The sequence below is a fragment of the Gobio gobio genome, assembly GCF_949357685.1.
Source record: "Gobio gobio genome assembly, chromosome: 9".
Lineage (NCBI taxonomy): Eukaryota > Metazoa > Chordata > Actinopteri > Cypriniformes > Gobionidae > Gobio > Gobio gobio.
Genome location: NC_137115.1, coordinates 48,861,260 through 48,882,067, shown reverse-complemented (window position 1 = coordinate 48,882,067; position 20,808 = coordinate 48,861,260). Strand labels below are relative to the sequence as shown.

The window sequence follows — 20,808 nt, the reverse complement described above, 5'->3', positions numbered from 1 at the left end:
TACTATTGTCAAATAGTGACATTATAGACAAATAGTTCACATTATTAGTTTAAATAATTTTCATTTATGTCATCATTTGCTTAAGCTAGTGCTATACTTTCCATGTACGAACATTCTCACGATGTTCCAAAAACCATGACTTGCTTTCTTCTGTGGATTTTGAATTTAAATGTTTGGGTAACCTATCCCTTATATTACCTTAACTCTTAGCATAACAATTTTCATATAAAAGCAAGTTATCCTCTGTCAAAACCAAACATTGTACTAAAGTCAAAGAAACGCTTACCATCACAAGTGAAAGTTACAGGCTGTTGAGAATCAGAGATCTCAATGGATACTTTCACACTGCCCCCATTGTCTCCTCCTGCATCCCTCTGAGTGATCACAGGGCTGAGAACATAGCCAGGATTGGAAGACAGGTCGTTATGCGGGAACTTAGACCTCAGTCTGCAAAAAGGAAGGGCAAAATTGTGTGTAAATAAAGACCAAACACAGGTAAATATGGTGTACCTCAAGGCTCAGTCTTAGGTCCTTTGCTAATCATCTTGTATGTGCTCTCTTTGTGTGATATAATTATGAAACATGTCATTAGATTTCATTTGTTGTAGGCTTCCTGCATTTCACTTGTCTAATTTTAGCTTTGTTCAGCTTGTTGAAAACAATGAGGTTGAGACATTTCCCAAATTAGTCCCTCAAGGCAATATTAGCCTTGCTTCCCCTATATAATCTATAATTACAGTGCTGATTCAGGTATCCTGGGACCATCTGATATCAGATTTACAACACATCTGTAGTAGCAGGACTTGCTTTTTTGCTGAGGTTATTCCTTTCAACAGCAAATCAACACAAAATATGCCTTAAACAAAAAAAATCATAACTCACATTGAAATGTCTTCACAGAACGCTACGACTTCTAGATTCTGGGCTTCCTTTTGCTGTAAGACAGAGTACTTTGAGAGTACATTTGCACTTCCCTTACTGACCTGTAAAGAGACAGACAAGATGCCATGGTTATACTGATGTGTGGAGACATTTGGCCTAGTGACCTGTACATTCACTTTCACTAATGGTGCCCATCACATAGGAAATCATTTGTTAAATGTGTTTTGTAAACAGTCTGTATTATGAACAGTGCTATCCAACACTAGTGATTGATGACATTAACATCCCAGTTCAAATGTGGAACAAGACAGTCTCTCTGTTTGGTGAGAGGATACTGAGAATGAGAAGAATGTCTGGAATGCTAAAAAAGACTTCCTTCAGGAAGGAAATAGGTCAAAAAGGCACATCAACATGGAAGTACAACTAGGAATAAAAGGTACTTTCAGCTCAATAATGGTTCACATGCGAGGAAATTGAACGCTAGGAAGATTTGTTTTCTGTTTGTTTACATTTATTATGCATCCTATATAAATTCATTCTGAGTATTAGGCATTTTTGGGACATTTTCTTAGCATCTGCTAAGAAAATCTGCTTCTCACATTTATCGTAAGTAAAATTAAAGTAATAAAACATCAAGAGTGTGTCAAATTGGACAAAAACACAGGTCATGTGTTTTATTGCAGGTAAGACATACAAGAATCGGATGAGATGATGGCGTCTTTAGCTTTTTACTAGGCCAGAGCTCTAGGCCTAACCTTAGAGAAAAATGAGAAGCCATGTGACACACATTCACAAATTATTCATCCGCTTTTGCTTAGAGCTACAGTTTTACAGTTCTGGCTGCCCTATATGCAATCTCTCCCAGTCTAAACTAACCTTTTCCTCAGGTTAAACGCTTATGAGAGAACTGCCAAGAAACAATTCAAAAAACACTCTGGAATGAGAGGATGGAGGAAGTTGGTTTACATGAGCTTAGTGTTTGGTTGGATTTAAGTATAATTCAAGCATCATAGAATTTACAGCAACCGCAACTTCCTCTCCATTATTGCTGCTAAGAATGGGTATATGGATTAACTGGAACTTCACTCTCTAACTGACCTGATTATACTTCCACTAAATAAATAATGACCGTACTTCCGTCAGATGATTTATCATTCATTCCCTGTTGACAGAGTGCTTGACAGTAAACAGTGAATAAGAGATTTGTTTATAGATCTAATTATTCACAGTTACATTAAACAAACTTCAAGGTTCACATGGATGGGATGTTCAGAACACATTTACAAACGTACAATACAAAACAAAAAAACTCCACATGGTTGGAATGTTAACTTCATTGTCCGAATACAAGAGCTACTGTGTGGACGAAGAGGCTAAGTGACTGATGTAATACATTAGGGATGTCAAAGCACCAAATGATACCAGTCTACAATATCGGTAACAACTCAATTCAGCACCTGAGTGATGTCTGACCTACATGTGGCTGCTTCTGAATGCTCACAGGCATATTTAGCACACATAATGTGTCTCAAACAGGTCAAAAGTATTGGATCTGTGCATTAGGTCCTACAATACACTCTAACAGAAAAGCCAGTTTTAATGTATAATATCAGTATTATTTATTTACACTACGGTTTAAAAGATTGTTTTTTTTTTAAAGGAATTAATACTTTTATTCAGCAAAGATGCATTAAATTGATTAAAAGAGACTCCAAAGAAATGTATATTACAAAATATTTCTTTTTCAAATAAATGCTGTTCTTTTGAACTTTCTATTCAACAAAGAGTCCTGAAAAAATGTCCTTTTTTGAAATGTTTTGGTAAATGTGTATCAAAATAAGCAAATTTTTTTATGACATTGATAATAATATGAAATGTTTCACGAGCACCAAATCAGCATATTAGAATGATTTCTGAAACCGTCGCCTACACAGGAATTAAATATAAACTATTTTTAAAGTTATATTTCACAATTTTACTGTAGTCTTGTTGACCATAAGATACTTCTGTAAAAAACATTTAAAAAATCTAGTATATAAAAGTATATATTATACTTATATATTGTATTAATAATATAAATATATGATTATTTTTGTATTCTTTTTCCTTCCTTCATGCTATTTTTAATTGTATTGTGTTAATATTTATATTAATAATTAACTTTAAATGAAGGAGTAGTACATTAAATAGCATAGTCATTTTGACATTACACTTGCATTTGTATGGACCAGTGAACCAGACCAACTCAATAACACAAACCTTTGACACCAGCACTTAATTTGTTTACACCGCTAGATAATGCATATAGATAGATTCATCTGAGTTTGCCTTTATGAATGCTGTAGCATAAAAATATACTAAAAACAACTCACTCCACTAATCCTGAACTAATCCCAAATACTTAACCATAGTTGATACACAAAATAGAAACTACTTTTGATAATGTGTTGTAACACAAACCACAAGCATTAAATATTGGCAACAGTGAATTTACACTTACAGCAAGCCTGTTCATCCACACAACAAACAACAGGTCTTTTGGGACATGTGTTCTGATAAGGGCTGAAATATCCAGGGCTTGTGATAAGAGTATCTGGTGTTGTGTGCGGTGAAGCAGAGTAACTGTACACCAAAGCCAAAGCTCAGATTAGTTTCGCCGCTCTTTCGCACACTCCGAAAGAGGGCTACCATGACAACAGGGAGCTGAGCGGCCCCGCTGCAGGCAAGTCAGGGAAGAACCCATGGGGCAAAGACAGCTAGCTGAGGCTTGTCTGTGCTAATGAGACCAGCAGAAGTCCACACTATACAAAGACAACAACCCATTTACTCCAGTATACTAGGCAGCATAGTGCATACTAGTAAGTGTGAACTAGACCTGATGTGTGATTCAGAAATGTAATGATTCATTCCTAATATTTGAAATGAGGAAGTGTAAAGACCCTGTGACCGCTTCATTTTATCCTTAAGTAAAAGCTGATCCTGTTGTAGAAGTTATGGACACAAATTCTTCAAGCTCTGTGGGAAATGTGTGACAACAGCCAATTGTCCTAGTCAGAAGCAAACATAAAGAAACGGGAAGTGGGATTTCTTGGGGGGGGGGGGGGGGGGGGGAACGCACATTTACACACCCTCTCCATAAGGAATCAAAGTCTCACTCGATACACATTCCTCTCAGGAAGTCATTCTTTATTTTGGCAATCAGTGACAACATTTTTAAGGAAAGACCAATGATAAAGCAAAAGAGACAGATAAAACGTGATAAAATGAAAGAATCAGCTCTAGCTGAACTTCCCTAGTTTGATAAGAAATCAACCATGAGTAACAAAACCAAAATAAAAGAGGCAAATCGCACCGAGCTTAAAATGTTGCAGAGACGTTCACCGTACATGCATGGTGCAATAATTAGAAAACCATACACACACATTTTTAACTGCTACATCCTGTCACATCACAGAGCACTGCTGCTCTAAGAAATGAGAATAATACCATTTATGTGTTTCACATTCTTTCTGGGAAAAGAAAGCCTTGCTACAACTTCTGAAAGTTGACCAGCAGTGTTATCGCAAAAATGAATGTCACAAATCTGACAATAATATAATTTTAACATCAGTGTAAACAAACAAAAAAATGTAATGCCAATATTTAAATACCAAAAACTCTTGACTTGACCCGGTAATATCAACCTAAAACTTAACATCAAGACACCTGATCTAGGGGTGGACGATTATTTTTGTTATTTTAATTTATATTTGTTATTAAAAATAAGAACTAAAAACAGTAGTCTTCATATGAATTAAATATACACTGATACATAATAAAGCTACAAAAGTTATTCAGCCAAGAAGAGCACAGTAATTTTCTCTTTCTTTTGTTGTTTGACAGACAGCGGCAGGTTTACTGTATTAGCAGGTTTGCTGTATTTGCAGGTTTGCTGTATTAGCAGGTTTGCTGTATTAGCAGGTTTGCTGTATTAGCAGGTTTGCTGTATTAGCAGGTTTGCTGTATTAGCAGGTTTGCTGTATTATTAGCAGGTTTACTGTATTAGAAGGTTTGCTGTATTAGCAGGTTTGCTGTATTATTAGCAGGTTTGCTGTATTATTAGCAGGTTTACTGTATTAGCAGGTTTGCTGTATTATTAGCAGCAGGTTTGCTGTATTATTAGCAGGTTTGCTGTATTATTAGCAGCAGGTTTGCTGTATTATTAGCAGGTTTACTGTATTAGCAGGTTTGCTGTATTATTAGCAGGTTTGCTGTATTATTAGCAGGTTTACTGTATTAGCAGGTTTGCTGTATTATTAGCAGGTTTGCTGTATTATTAGCAGGTTTGCTGTATTATTAGCAGGTTTGCTGTATTATTAGCAGGTTTGCTGTATTAGCAGGTTTGCTGTATTATTAGCAGGTTTGCTGTATTAGCAGGTTTACTGTATTAGCAGGTTTGCTGTATTATTAGCAGGTTTGCTGTATTATTAGCAGGTTTGCTGTATTAGCAGGTTTGCTGTATTAGCAGGTTTGCTGTATTATTAGCAGGTTTGCTGTATTATTAGCAGGTTTGCTGTATTATTAGCAGGTTTGCTGTATTATTAGCAGGTTTGCTGTATTATTAGCAGGTTTACTGTATTAGCAGGTTTGCTGTATTATTAGCAGGTTTGCTGTATTATTAGCAGGTTTGCTGTATTATTAGCAGGTTTACTGTATTAGCAGGTTTGCTGTATTATTAGCAGGTTTGCTGTATTATTAGCAGGTTTGCTGTATTATTAGCAGGTTTACTGTATTAGCAGGTTTGCTGTATTATTAGCAGGTTTGCTGTATTATTAGCAGGTTTACTGTATTAGCAGGTTTGCTGTATTATTAGCAGCAGGTTTGCTGTATTATTAGCAGGTTTACTGTATTAGCAGGTTTGCTGTATTATTAGCAGGTTTGCTGTATTATTAGCAGGTTTACTGTATTAGCAGGTTTGCTGTATTAGCAGGTTTGCTGTATTATTAGCAGGTTTACTGTATTAGAAGGTTTGCTGTATTAGCAGGTTTGCTGTATTAGCAGGTTTGCTGTATTATTAGCAGGTTTGCTGTATTATTAGCAGGTTTACTGTATTAGCAGGTTTGCTGTATTATTAGCAGGTTTACTGTATTAGCAGGTTTGCTGTATTATTAGCAGGTTTGCTGTATTATTAGCAGGTTTACTGTATTAGCAGGTTTGCTGTCTAGGGGTGGACGATTATTTTTGTTATTTTAATTTATATTTGTTATTAAAAATAAGAACTAAAAACAGTAGTCTTCATATGAATTAAATATACACTGATACATAATAAAGCTACAAAAGTTATTCAGCCAAGAAGAGCACTGAGTGATTTTCTCTTTCTTTTGTTGTTTGACAGACAGCGGCAGGTTTACTGTATTAGCAGGTTTACTGTATTATTAGCAGGTTTACTGTATTAGCAGGTTTGCTGTATTAGCAGGTTTGCTGTATTATTAGCAGGTTTACTGTATTAGCAGGTTTGCTGTATTATTAGCAGGTTTGCTGTATTAGCAGGTTTGCTGTATTAGCAGGTTTGCTGTATTATTAGCAGGTTTACTGTATTAGAAGGTTTGCTGTATTAGCAGGTTTGCTGTATTAGCACGTTTGCTGTATTATTAGCAGGTTTGCTGTATTATTAGCAGGTTTACTGTATTAGCAGGTTTGCTGTATTATTAGCAGCAGGTTTGCTGTATTATTAGCAAGTTTACTGTATTAGCAGGTTTGCTGTATTATTAGCAGGTTTGCTGTATTATTAGCAGGTTTACTGTATTAGCAGGTTTGCTGTATTATTAGCAGGTTTGCTGTATTATTAGCAGGTTTGCTGTATTATTAGCAGGTTTGCTGTATTATTAGCAGGTTTGCTGTATTAGCAGGTTTGCTGTATTATTAGCAGGTTTGCTGTATTAGCAGGTTTACTGTATTAGCAGGTTTGCTGTATTATTAGCAGGTTTGCTGTATTATTAGCAGGTTTGCTGTATTAGCAGGTTTGCTGTATTAGCAGGTTTGCTGTATTATTAGCAGGTTTGCTGTATTATTAGCAGGTTTGCTGTATTATTAGCAGGTTTACTGTATTAACAGGTTTGCTGTATTATTAGCAGGTTTGCTGTATTATTAGCAGGTTTGCTGTATTATTAGCAGGTTTACTGTATTAGCAGGTTTGCTGTATTATTAGCAGGTTTGCTGTATTATTAGCAGGTTTGCTGTATTATTAGCAGGTTTACTGTATTAGCAGGTTTGCTGTATTATTAGCAGGTTTGCTGTATTAGCAGGTTTGCTGTATTTGCAGGTTTGCTGTATTTGCAGGTTTGCTGTATTAGCAGGTTTGCTGTATTATTAGCAGGTTTGCTGTATTATTAGCAGGTTTGCTGTATTATTAGCATGTTTGCTGTATTAGCAGGTTTGCTGTATTATTAGCAGGTTTGCTGTATTATTAGCAGGTTTGCTGTATTATTAGCAGGTTTACTGTATTAGCAGGTTTGCTGTATTATTAGCAGGTTTGCTGTATTAGCAGGTTTGCTGTATTTGCAGGTTTGCTGTATTATTAGCAGGTTTGCTGTATTATTAGCAGGTTTGCTGTATTATTAGCAGGTTTGCTGTATTAGCAGGTTTGCTGTATTAGCAGGTTTGCTGTATTATTAGCAGGTTTGCTGTATTATTAGCAGGTTTACTGTATTAGCAGGTTTGCTGTATTATTAGCAGGTTTGCTGTATTAGCAGGTTTGCTGTATTTGCAGGTTTGCTGTATTATTAGCAGGTTTGCTGTATTATTAGCAGGTTTACTGTATTAGCAGGTTTGCTGTATTATTAGCAGGTTTGCTGTATTATTAGCAGGTTTGCTGTATTATTAGCAGGTTTGCTGTATTATTAGCAGGTTTGCTGTATTAGCAGGTTTGCTGTATTATTAGCAGGTTTGCTGTATTATTAGCAGGTTTGCTGTATTAGCAGGTTTGCTGTATTATTAGCAGGTTTGCTGTATTATTAGCAGGTTTACTGTATTAGCAGGCTGTTAAAACCTAATGCACGGATACTATTGACGCGCATTCGGTTTCTTTCCCCAACTGATATTGTTCACTTAAAGCATAACCGACTGTGTTTATATACTCATCAAGCCATTTTGACATAACTGTGTGTGTAATTGACAGTTCGAGTGTGTAACAAGACACGAAAAAAAGAACGGCTTGTGCGCACGTTCCAGTGTGTGTCAGAGAGCAGACAGCGCGAGACTACAAGGAGTTGTTTTTCGCAAGTTATTGCGTTTAATAACTCTTTAACGTCAAGCAAGTCACATAAATAGCAGTCGTGTGTCCAGTCTATTCTCTGCTATATGCGTCAACCTAAAACGTACACTTTTCACAATGTTGAAGTAGCTTATTAAAATCATTCCGATATTGCGTGCCGTTATGATATGCATATTGCGATATGAACATTTGCGATAATTTCTATATATATTGCGCAGCCCTACTTAAAACTCATCTTTAATGAACAAAATGACATAAAAAATTATTCATGCCTTAAAAAAGCTTGAATGCATCTCTACAATTAGCTTCATTTAGTATACGCGAGTCATGAATATGCAAATTAGCCCCGCCTCCACTCACTCACACCAGGGGCACGTTTAAGTTCAAACCGGTGCGCAACGCTTTGCTACGGTTTCCGGGTTGAACGACATGTTTCCTGGAAACGGTGTGCAACGGGGTTTGAGATATGTTTTCTCTCGTTTGGTGGGTGTGTCAAATATGTTAGCCCAATCAGCAGCAACATGTAAATAAACCATACGGTATTAAAAAGACAGTTCGCACAATGGGTCCAAGTAAAGTTGTTTACAAATGTGTTCGCTGCAGCTCAGTATACGCAACAATTGAAGATATTAGAAGACGTGATTGTCGTAAGAGTTTTATAGTAAAAATATAGCATATAAACATGATGATGTAGTTGTTTATATTTTTAGGTTCATTGCAAGGCAAGTTTATTTATATCCCAAATTTCATTCACAATGGTAATTAAGTGCTTTACATAAATTTTGAAAGAAAATATAAAGGTATTAAAAAAGTAAGAACTAGAAATAAAATTATTTAAATTAGAATTGATTACCAGGAGATAAAAAAAAAAAGTTAATTAAATGGGATGGGGATTTTCTCTTTTATTCTGGACGGCAAGGGCAGTGACTGCAGAGAGCGCGTTTTGCAGTAATAAACACGTATTTATACCAAATTCATGCAGGCTCCAAAAATTCTTCAAAAAGAACACAATGGCCATAGTTTCAACTCCTGTGTCATCAGAACAGGGTGTTCAACGCAGCACCGTTTCAGTTTAAAAAACGCTTTGCAATGTTTTGTCGGGGATGAACTAGGGTGACCACCATCAAACAAACCAAATGTGGGACAATTACTAAGTTTGTGTGGGACAATGTCGGACATGTTACCGACACTAAAACATAACCTGAAACTGATACACAATGTCTATCTAACTTAATAAAAACATATGTATTCTTCCTTTCAGATGACAAAAATACTTTGTTCTTTAGTCCCTTCCAGAAAACACCATTACATCACAATGTAACATTGTACATGTCATTTAAATTCAACATCACTGAGCCCAAAGGCAGCAGGCATCAGATCTGACCAAGTCCAATAATGAACGAATAAAATATAAAGCAACATGAAAATAGTTCATTGACAGTCTTATATATTATATTATATATTAAGAATATAACCAATTTACCGAATTATCCATTCGTTTTCTACATGGAACGAATCCGCTCCACATTTTGATTGACAGCCATCACAACCTACTAGTGACCGTGTTTACTCTTTTCTTTTCAACCATTGGATAGGATTTTAAAAATGGCTGTTGTTGTATTTGTGAAAGGCGGGATGTTACGTCTGACGAAGCGCTGTTAAATATGTCTAGGTGAAAAACGATGCCGCAAAAAGAATAAATGAAATGCTTTCTTAAAAAGGCAAAATAACGCTTGCATGTTTTCTTAATATGATAATTAAAAACCAACAGACTGATGAAAATGCGGGACATTTTCTCAATGTGCGACGTGCGGGACAAGGGGTGAAAATGCTGTGCGGTACAACGCAAAGCGGGACGGGTGGTCACCCTAGGCTGAACGCAGCCCAGCTCAGAAATCCAATCTGTCAATTTACTGAAGTAAACACTACACAATGGTAACGCTCTTTACAACATTGTATACATAACGGTAATCAATATGATTAGCCTTTGGCTTATCAAACAGCTAATATTGTGTTGCTAATGTTAGACAAAGAATGTTTCCATTCGCACCCTCAAAGTCAGACAGCTGCCTTCTAACATCCAGTCTCCTTAGAAATGCTTTGAACAACTTAGAATGTCAGTGGAGAGAGGTATATAGTTCATTGTACTACATAATTCACCCGCTATATTGCTAAATCTACCCGATTTTTCATAATCAACAGAAAAACATATTGGGATAACCTGGCTTCTCTTGAGACTCCACTGCTTCCGAGCAGTTAATGATATGCTAAAGCCCGCCCCATGGTGACATGATTGTTACAAGGTAGTGTGTTATGTAAGAAACACCAGCGATTTCAAAACCGCGTTCACTGAAGATTTAAGGAGAAAATACTCAGCAATGGTGTTGACTGATGAATTTGCACATGTTTTGTCTTAAAGCATATTAAAAACACCACATAGGCAAGCAAACAAAATTAAAACGTGATTTTCACCACAGGGGGACTTTGAGAACTAGCATCCATGCTGAGAGACACTCATAAAAAAATACTATGTTGTCGATTCGGGATGGATCACAAAGGTCAACTAATCATCTAACTTGTCAATTAGGAAATTTTGCTTTGTTTTGATATTTTAGCTATTTAATTAGCATGTTGTGCTTTAGCTTCTTGACTGATAAAACCCCCCCCAAAAATCTTTAAATATATCTCTTTTAAAGCGTGACAGCTACAGCCATAGGGGCAGTTCACACAGAACAGGTTTACATTCCACTGTATTTATTTTCCATTGCTTCATAGTTAAGTAAGTTGTTTGTAATATTAAGTTGTCTACTGTATGTACATTAGACAACTGGTTTGAATTTGAGGACACCTGACTGGGATCATTTCTACTTCCTCCTGCAGGTGCCCAGTGCAGGTTCTCCTAACTCTGCATAAGAGGATGTGGTAATAAGGCTGTGCCAACATGTTCCCTTACCTGTTTGCCTGGGCTGTGATCCCTTGAGGTTGCCGGTATATTGAGGGACTGGCTTCTTGTTACGGCCGCCCCTGTTGATGCTCTTCTCGGCTGGTTTGCCAAAGTCACCTTGCTATTCACCTGTGTCGAGGGACTGCTATTATCCACAACTTCAGGCTCATCCTGAAGAACCGCATCCCATGGGTCTTTAGCATTCCCAGACTTCTCCGTGAAAGGACCACTTGATACAGTGGGAGTCTCCTCGACCTCCACCTCCTTGTTGAGCGGGTCCAGGTCCAGCCACTCAAATTGGCTGATGTTGGGAGGTTCTGAGGTCTGAGGCATTGGCTCCAAGGACTTGGCGCTTCCCGATTCCGTTTCCATGCTGGAGGACCTGCCGTTCTTCAAGTATTCCGAAGTGCTGGCAATTTTGTCGAACAGCTTGGCCATCTCTGGGGTGACGGCAGGCTGCGAGTAGGCCAGAGCAGCAGGTGGCTGTATGGGTGTAAATGAGAGGAAGGGGGTCGTTTGGGCAGGCAGACTAATAAAGGGAGACATAGCTGGACCAAAGCCATTCTGGAAAGAGCATGGATGCTTCAGGAAAGGAGCAGAGGGGAAAATGGGAGTCTGTGCATGTGTTGGCGTGGGTGTCCAGTGAAATGAAGAAGGGCTGAACGCATGTCCTCCAGGAAACGAAGCACTGAGATTGCAACCTAGCAAAGAGGAAGGTCTTGTTATTTTGTTTGCGCCAAAACTGTCATCCAGAAGCAGCTTTTCCAGCTCCTCCTTGGTCAGCTTGTCCAAATCGATGTCCTTAAATGTGTCTTTTTGTTCTTTCTTCTGTGTTTCTGATTCACAGAACACAATGAGGTCTTTCTCTTGTCGGCTAGTGGATGTTTGCGCCGTTGGTTTGGGAAGGAGATTAACAGAAGACGCTGTGACTGGGAGTGTGTGCCCTTTCTCACGCTTTATTTTATCCAAGGCCTCTACCTCCATGCGTAAAGCCTCCTCCTTTCCCACAATCCCTTTGGGCCGGACCACCCCCGGAGAGGCTGGCCTGTCAAACTTAAACCCATTGCCACTGGATAAGTGGGCCATGGTGTCAGCTTTGCCTTGCTCTGTACATGGGGAGACCACTGGGTTCAGACGGGAACTTAGGCACCTACGGGAGGAAATTGAGAGAAAATTACATTTCAATGTCGGGTACATCAATGCTTTCAAAACATGTATTGTATGTTCAGTGCAAACTATGATGCACTCTAGTAGTGCTATTTTTAAAGGCAGTGGTTAATATACAGAGTCGCTCTGGGTCATTTTTAACAATCAAATATCCTGTTCACAATGGTGTGGTTACAAATATGAGCTTCTATCACTCACAGTAATGGAGCTAATCCATTATGCACAAACACCAGCATGACATTTTGTCCCGAATCAAACAAATGGATCCCTTTTGTTAAAATGTTTGGTATGTGAGCCCTTGTAAAACATGAAAAGATGGATGAACACAACCCTGCACCTTACACCAGGAAAAAGGGAATTGACTCAGCAGCAACTGAAGCTTGAAAAAGATGCACAAGGCTGTTACATATGAAAGGACTCTATAGTGCGACCATTTCAGTCGCATTTGCAACTGAAAATTACTGGGTGCGACTGTGAAAAAATATTTACCCCAGAACCCATCAGGACCGGATCTATGGGGGTACTAGTGGGTGCACCCTCAGCTGTCTATATATCAATATAATAGCAAATTAGAGAAACAGATTGGGCAAACGATTCAGTGCATATTTGTGTTTGAAAAAATTGCACTTTCGGTGTTTGGCCAAATAAGTGAAAGATAAGCTCAATTTTATAGAACAATGAGGTTTTTGATGACGCAATCAAGTATAGCAACCAGCGTGTGTGAGAGAGGCCTCGACCGCTTGGCACTCTGCCATGACGCCATTTTTGCCGCGCGGACTCCATCGACTATACATAAGGCTTAAAGAAGGCTTTAAAGTGTCCGAGAAAGATGCAGAAATGGCCGTTTGCAGACACTACTCTGCTGAATTGTCTAAGCACCCTCAAATGCAAGCAAGAGCACCCTCAGTTGATACTGTATATTGGCAAATACTCCAGTGCATATTTGTGTCTGTAGAACGTCAAATGTATCCATTTACAACTTGACATAGTTGTTGATCTCTTGTATGCAATAGCCAATATGTTTTAAGACTCCACTCATTGCTCAAACCGCCAGTTTATATATATATATATATATATGTATTTATTTTTATTTTTTTATTTTTTTTTATAGTGCTTTGTTTGTATAATGTCTGCTGGAATGCTAAAAATGTTCAGTGTTAAATAAATATTTTTAAATTGTAGTATTGTAAAACATTTTTTTTGTAATTTATTTTTAAAGCAAGACAAAATAGTAAAAAAAAAGCACATTTATGCAATGGTGAAAAATTGGCAAAATAAATGGGGAAAAAATTGAAAAAACACGTTTTGTATTCGGCTTCGGCCTTCAGCCAAGTGTTTTATTATTCAGCTTCGGCCAAGAATTTTCATTTCGTTGCATCCCTACGTCAATGGATTCTATTTACAATAGCGCTACCCCTAATAGTCGACTAAATGTTAGTTGACGAGAAGAGGTGTAGTCGACCAAGATTTTATTAGTCTTATTACAAAAAAAAAAAACTCTACAGGAAGTTGCAAAGCCACGCAGTAAGTGAGGGACAGATCGTTACTTGTGGGTCCTTGTGGAAATTACAGTATATCGGACAGGAATAAAAAACTTTCCCCTATCATCCACTGCCCTCAAATATGGCTATTTTATTTGATTGGTAACTTATTCTGCCTGATTGCATCTTATTCGAATTGCATTTATAGTTTTAATAAATTTTTGAACAAGTTCATCATTATATATATATATATAATAAATAAATATATTTATTTATCATCTGGAAAAAAAATATATAATATATTTCACAAATCTTAAGATTACGAAATGTGCAAAACGTCAGCAGGAAAATACAGTTCATGTGAGTGGTCATTGAGGGCGTGTCAAACTCCGGATTTAATGGGTGAATGGCAGGCGGTTACAAGCACATACCAGACATTTCCCTGTGCCTTACAGGCCTGAGACATGCCAGCTTGCAATTGAAACAGAACCAAATAGGTACAAACTCAAGACAGAACTGGGTTTCAGCTCCTCATTCACAACTTCACTGATTGTGTGCAAAACCCCACAAAAATAGAGCAGGGCTGATTTATGTTATTTAAGGGTGACAGTGATGACGAAACATGGAGTAATGAACCCAGACATACATCTCTAACAAGTCAAGGCAAGGAAGAATGTGTCATTTTAGGAGTGTTGTGCACAATGGAACGCTGAGTTTAGTTGATTACGGTTGCTAAAAAAACGTTATGCTTTAATAAAAGAATTTAACTGATGTGCAGTCAGTTTTTAAATAATTTACTGAAAATGAATAATTCTTCTGCCAAGCAAAGCAGTACTTCAGCAAAAAAAAAAAATGTACAATCCATTGCGCTACAATTCCATTGTTTGACCATTGTGCACATGAAACTGCATTGTAAAAATGCTGTGCTCAAGTTAAAATAACTTTTTTTTTTAAATGACCTGCATCTGATGTCCTGATGTAAAGCCCACTGATGTAATGAGGTCAGAGGTATGCTTTATAGAGCGTTTTACAACAGCTTCGAACATGGCTCAGCCAATCACAGTCAAGGACAGGAACAATCCATTGTCCACAGAAGAGACCAAGCATGTCTTATCAGTAAGACATCCAATTATGCAAAATGATAATGCTCAAATATTTAGTATGCTGCATTATTAAATCATTAAGAACTCAAATTAGGGCTGGGCGATATATCGAATATTAGCGATAATACCGCAATAATTTTGACGAAGATGTAAAATTAGAAAATATCGTGAATATCGAATATTTCAAATTCAAGCATACTTTCCCATAGAATACGGCGAACGTCCAATATTACCCCCCTTTTCGTCTTGTCACGCATTACCCCGCACGAGACCCGAGTTGGGGGGTGGTCTTTTTTTCACATTAGCAAAATGCAGACGACGAACAACACAGGTGTGGAAAGAGACACGGGAGGGGATGATGAAATGGTCTCCAAAAGGAACGCACAACTTGCAATATGGGGGTGGTTTGGTTTTCAGATAACGGATACCAATCAAAATACTGCCATTTGCAATGTGTGCAAGAAGATAATAGCTACGAGGGGTGGTAGCACCACTAATCTCTTTCATCACCTCAAGCAGCATCCTGTGCAGTACGAGCCATGCATGAAACTCTGTGAGCCATCACTAGCCTCGACCTCTTCATCTGACGAAAAATCTGGTAGGCCTGTCGTCCCTAAACAAATAAAGCGGGTCGATTCATTCTCTTGCCGTGTGCCGAAACTCCCAAAACTGTTTTTTTTTTAAAGTTCGCGAACACCTGTCACAGAAGCGTTCTCAGATAATGCACTTCCGATCTATGGACGAGCCAAACCTGCGAACCCAATATCAGTCTTACCATTAATTTTATTGATGGCTGGGAGCTGAAATCCGCTTGTCTGCAATCCAGTTACTTTCCGACTGAACACATGATCATCGCAGATGGACTACGTGCACTACTTCAGGTACATTTACATGTGTTCATTTAATAAAAAGCAGTAAGTGATCACTTGGTCTAGATTTTGCTGCTTAAATTTGCACTAAACGTAAATATTTTGTATTTAATTTAGTTCTAAATAGTTTTTGTTGTTTTTAATGGGGGCAAAAGAAAATCATGGTCTTTTATTATTTAAAGGGTCATGAAAACCTAAACCAAATTTTCAGAGATTTTAAGTTATGAGTGTTGAGCATCATAGAAGTCAATGTTACCATCCATTTGTTTTGATTGAACTGCAAACATTTAGAGATATATATCGAATATCGTAAAAATTGACAATATCGATATAGAATTTTTTTTAAATATCGCCCAGCCCTAGCTCAAATCCAATGACACTTTGTACTTCTTATAAAAAAAACAACAACAACAACAACTATATAATATATAATAAGTCTTTTTATAGTGCTGCAAAACCTTGTTGCCTGACAACCCAAATAGCAATTTGTTGTTCTTGAATATACGTTTTCTGGTTCAAAACATAATATTTAGGATCATTATAACAGGTCAAATGGTTAAAACATTGGAGGATGGTTTCACAGACCAGGCTTAGATTAGGCCAGGATTTAGTTCAATTAGAGCCCTATTGAGACAGGATTAGTTTAACATGGAGAGGTGGGGTAAAGTAATTATTACCAGAGCTTCTCATGTGATTTTAGTCCCGTCCGAATGCGCCATCTCAGTCATCATTACGGACAATGTCAGAAAAGATTACGTCGACTTTTACCTTTTGGAAAAATTACCTCAGGTAATACTAATCATGTGCAAATAGACACGCTGTAAATATGTATGTAAATATTCCGTCAGTTTAAAAGTTGTTTTCCCCGGTTTTTCAAATATTGAGGCGCTTGAAAAAACATTCAGTTGCGTTATAGGCGGTGGGACAAGTCTGTGGCAACCCCTCAAGTGTTTTCTGCTTACCATTCAGATAAAAAAAGTGTCAGAGGCACGAAATTTCTTTTAGCTTTCTAAGTGTCCATTCTCAACAGAATCCAATCAGAATTTATTAATTTTAATAAATTGTTCGACCGGACCTAACTGTTATGTTTAGATTATGTGTGTTTTGCACACATGCTATCAGGAAGCAACTTAATACACACATGACGACGGGGGGTGAAGGCGGTCCTTAAATCGAGTTACCTCCACCACTTCTGTTAGTTTTACTGAGATTTCTTATCCCGTGCGAATTGCCCATTAATATTACAGACTAGAGGTCGACCGATAGTGGATTTTACCGATACCGATAACTATGTTGGACCACACTTGCCGATAACCGATTAATCGACCGATAGTTTTTTAAATGGATACTGGATTTTAAAAAAAACAAGTAAAACAGTGCTGAACTTTATAACAAGAAATAAAAAAACAGTACTGATCCATGAAAATGTGCTAAATTAAAAACATATAAATATGAAATATTAAAATGAGAAGTTCTAACAGAACAAATTCTTCAGAAAATAATTTAAACATTAAAATATTACAGGTCAAATGTGTTTCTTTACCTATAACCTAGAAACATGCATGTACATTTCATAGGCAACACTATGCAAGTCCCTATGCAACAAGGATGTATTAGCTTACATGAACTATATGCATTATGCATACATTTTTACAGCATGTATTAATACGAGCAATACAATTGTACCTTGATCATTCATGTTAGTTCATAGTGCATTAACCAAGGTTAACAGATACAAATAAAAATTCAAACCCAATTTAATGTTGAAATTAACATACTAACAATGAACAATACTTCCATAGCATTTATTAACCGTAGTTAATGTTACAAATGGAATCTTATTGTAGCATTACCATTTCATACAAATCCAGTCTGCTTTTTTAGAAAGAGATTATCTAATAAAAAATGAATGCGCTTCAGCTTTGTTTCTGTTTCTGTCGGCAGCATGATGATACAGTTTGTGTTCTCATGTCACTAGTTTTATATATGCAACATTTGGGTCGGACTTGCGTGTGTTTTTATCACATTGTTTTAACTACTTGAGGTAACGTACTGCTAATGTTAGCGTCCTCTCAGCCTCGCTGACAAACACACACACTGCTGTTATTTATTTGTTAATGCAGCATCTAGTCAAGAAATTAATTACTTTATAATGATTTGGAAAAAAGTACTGTAGTGCTCTGTATTGATACCGTTTCACTGTAGTGTTTTAAACGCTCATCTAATGTGTCAGCTCTCTCCGTGCAGCCTCACGTGTGAATGTAAACACAAGGCATCAGTGAGTTTTTATTTGGCCTCTAGAGGCCACTCTCATGCTATATAATGGCAGCAGACCCTTCTCAGAGCTCTTGTACTGTGTAATGACAGCCGTCTCAGCCGCTCTGGCAACGGACGCAACACGAAAAAACTATCGGTGTGGATTTTTGCCGATAACCGATTGTTCCACCAATCAGCTATCGGTGCCAATTAATCGGCAAAACCGATGAATCGGTCGACCTCTATTACAGACGTCCTGTGGTAAAATTACATTACTCCATCTACCCTTGTAAAACTAATCCTGTCCAAATAGGGCTTAGGACATTTAAGTAGCTTTTATAAACGTGCCTTAGAAAAAAACATTACTGGTGTACATCTTGAAACAAAACAATGGCAATGACATATTTTAAAGGAACACAACGACTTTAACTTATTCACCGTATCCCCCAGAGTTAGATAAGTCCATACATACAATTCTCATCTCTGTGCGTGCCATAACTCTGTGTGACGCACCCACCGCTAGCCTAGCTTAGCACAAAGACTGGAGGTAAATGGCTCCATCTAGCCGACTGCTCAATAAGTAACAAAATAATGCCAACATTTTACGATTTACATGTTGTGATGTGTATATTTACACCGTGTACTAAGACCGACGGAAAATGAAAAGTTGTGATTTTCTAGGCCGATATGACTAGGAACTATTCTCTCATTCCTGCGTAATAATCAAGGAACTTTGCTGCTGTACCATGGGTGCAGCGGCGAAATGATATTACGCAGCGCCTGACAATAGTCCCCAGCACGCTCTCTGTGCAAGCAGGTTGTCACGTTGGTTATGTTGACGAAAAGTTAGCCTATGTATTATTTTTCATGCATGTATGGATTCTAACTCTGGGGGATACAGTGAATAAGCTGAAGTCCCAAAAAGTCGGAGTGTTCCTTTAAGATATGTCAATGCAAGTTTGCAGGTCAATGCAAGTAAATGCAATGCAACTCAAAAACATACATTTTAGTCTGGGACTAGGCTTAAGCCTTGTCTGTAAAAACAGGCAATGGTGTGCAACGTCCTCTTTTTTCATGTCAGAAAGAAAAGCAAGTGACATACTCTGCGCTCTCAGTTTCATCAAATCATCGCAGCCAAAAGCTTGTGGGAATGGTGGGTCCATGCTTGACTGCACTGTATTAACAATGCAAAATATCACTTATTTATACATTTGAAAACCCCCAGATTCAAAGACGGTGTCAAATCATAACGGAAGTCAGCAAAAGATGTTTTTGTACTTAACAATAAAATGATTTATCAAGCTTCAATGCACCAGTTCAAAGTACAAAAATGAATAACTAGATAATGCACATGGCTTTTAAAAGCGTCAGTTTATAAACATCGGCTCACTTTTAAAACTTTTTAGACACAAAGCATGACTGTGAAATACAGAGTTTGGTTTCAGATGCTTTTCTAAGCACTTGCAAAACAAGTCAAGAGAAGACAGATAGTTCCCAAGACAGTGAGAAAGTTCAGAAGGGTACATGAATGATAGATGACACATTACAGCACTCATAAATGTGGGAAACCTGTCATTATATCTGTCCCGTTTACAGTAAACACAATATAGTCGGTTTACGTGACAGACAACAATTGCACGACTGAATTAAATTTGTTGCATATGCATGCATATTCAACTAGCACAGCCAAGGCACATGATTCATGCATATAACTACAATGACGCAACACTTTTTACATGCCACCGTTACAGTTTAAGTTTTAAAAAGCCCATACGTGCTGAATCCACACATTTTTACAAGCCTATTTTAGTTATGCCTGGCAAAAGGCACAAAAAAAAACAAGACAAAACCTGCTTCTCCAGTTAGTTATCTCAACAATACTCACTCAAAGCGGCAGACAAAAGAGCATTTATTCCTATTGGAAACATTATAATATTATAATCATTACACACAATATCGACTGTTCAATTTCAGCTTGTTTAAAATGAGAAAAGGCACAGGAATATGCAAGTAAATATGCAAATGAGTGCATTATATTGTCTTGCATACAAAAATGGTCAGCAAGATTTTAACTTTAAACACAGATGAAAGAATAAGTAACTAAATATTAGTTATTATATTAGAATTAACGTTAAATTTTTAAAGTGCTATAGGCTTCACCCAGTGTTGCAAAAACTTAGTGATGGTGCAGCAGATACTAGAGCTTCATCACTAAACTTCATGAACCTGTTCTGGTTTTTATTACGAATATTAGATGAAATGTTGCTCAATTTAAGTGTCAAATAGAAGTGATATAAATAGAAATCTTACCTTAATGAACAAAGGATTAATACAGTTTGAAAGACATTTCAGAAACTAAATAAAAGTTGATAAAGGTTGCAAAGTATGCGCCAAAAATAGGCACATTAGCATAACAACAGTCTCTAGATTGCCAATAAATACAGATTAATATTTCTAATCAAATATAGCTGTCAGCATAGTAAATGACCTGCCACGAACAGCTCGATGTTGTAAAACATCTCAAAAGACCATGTCTAAACACTTAAACAATATATCTCTCGTAGAAAGTAGTTTGAGAAACTTTACGCAATGTTTGTGCAAATGTTTCGGAATTTCGGCGCACTCAACGCGCCAACAAAAGTGAAAACACAAGCAGAAGAAAAACAAACAACACAAATACTCAGACTAGCAGAACACACCGTACTTCCGGTAGGCAGAAGAACAGAGCTGACGGGTAAACTTAACGGCATAGCAAGAATTTGTGTGAATAAAGGACGATTCCCACCTTCAGACTCTCGGATCTTTGACGCTGGACATTTTCCTCCAGCTGGAAAATTTGCTCATGTAGTCGTAG

At 37.3% G+C, this 20,808-nt stretch overlaps 1 protein-coding gene across 3 annotated transcripts in view; it reads right to left on the bottom strand.

Annotated features, from left to right (window-relative positions):
• Positions 1-20,808, bottom strand: part of pik3c2a (phosphatidylinositol-4-phosphate 3-kinase, catalytic subunit type 2 alpha) — a 60,564-nt gene extending 39,756 nt beyond the window's left edge. Inside the window, exons 1-4 of one of the 3 annotated variants that reach the window (XM_079824999.1) lie at positions 20,740-20,808; positions 11,088-12,228; positions 883-983; positions 287-447 (exon numbers count right to left, since the gene is read on the bottom strand). In XM_079824999.1, the coding sequence (XP_079681125.1) occupies positions 287-447; positions 883-983; positions 11,088-12,164 (1,339 nt within the window). In that variant the 5' untranslated portion in view covers positions 12,165-12,228; positions 20,740-20,808. Of the gene's footprint in view, positions 1-286; positions 448-882; positions 984-11,087; positions 12,229-20,653 lie in introns of all 3 variants that reach the window. The other 2 variants (XM_079825000.1, XM_079825001.1) reach the window with 2 other exon arrangements.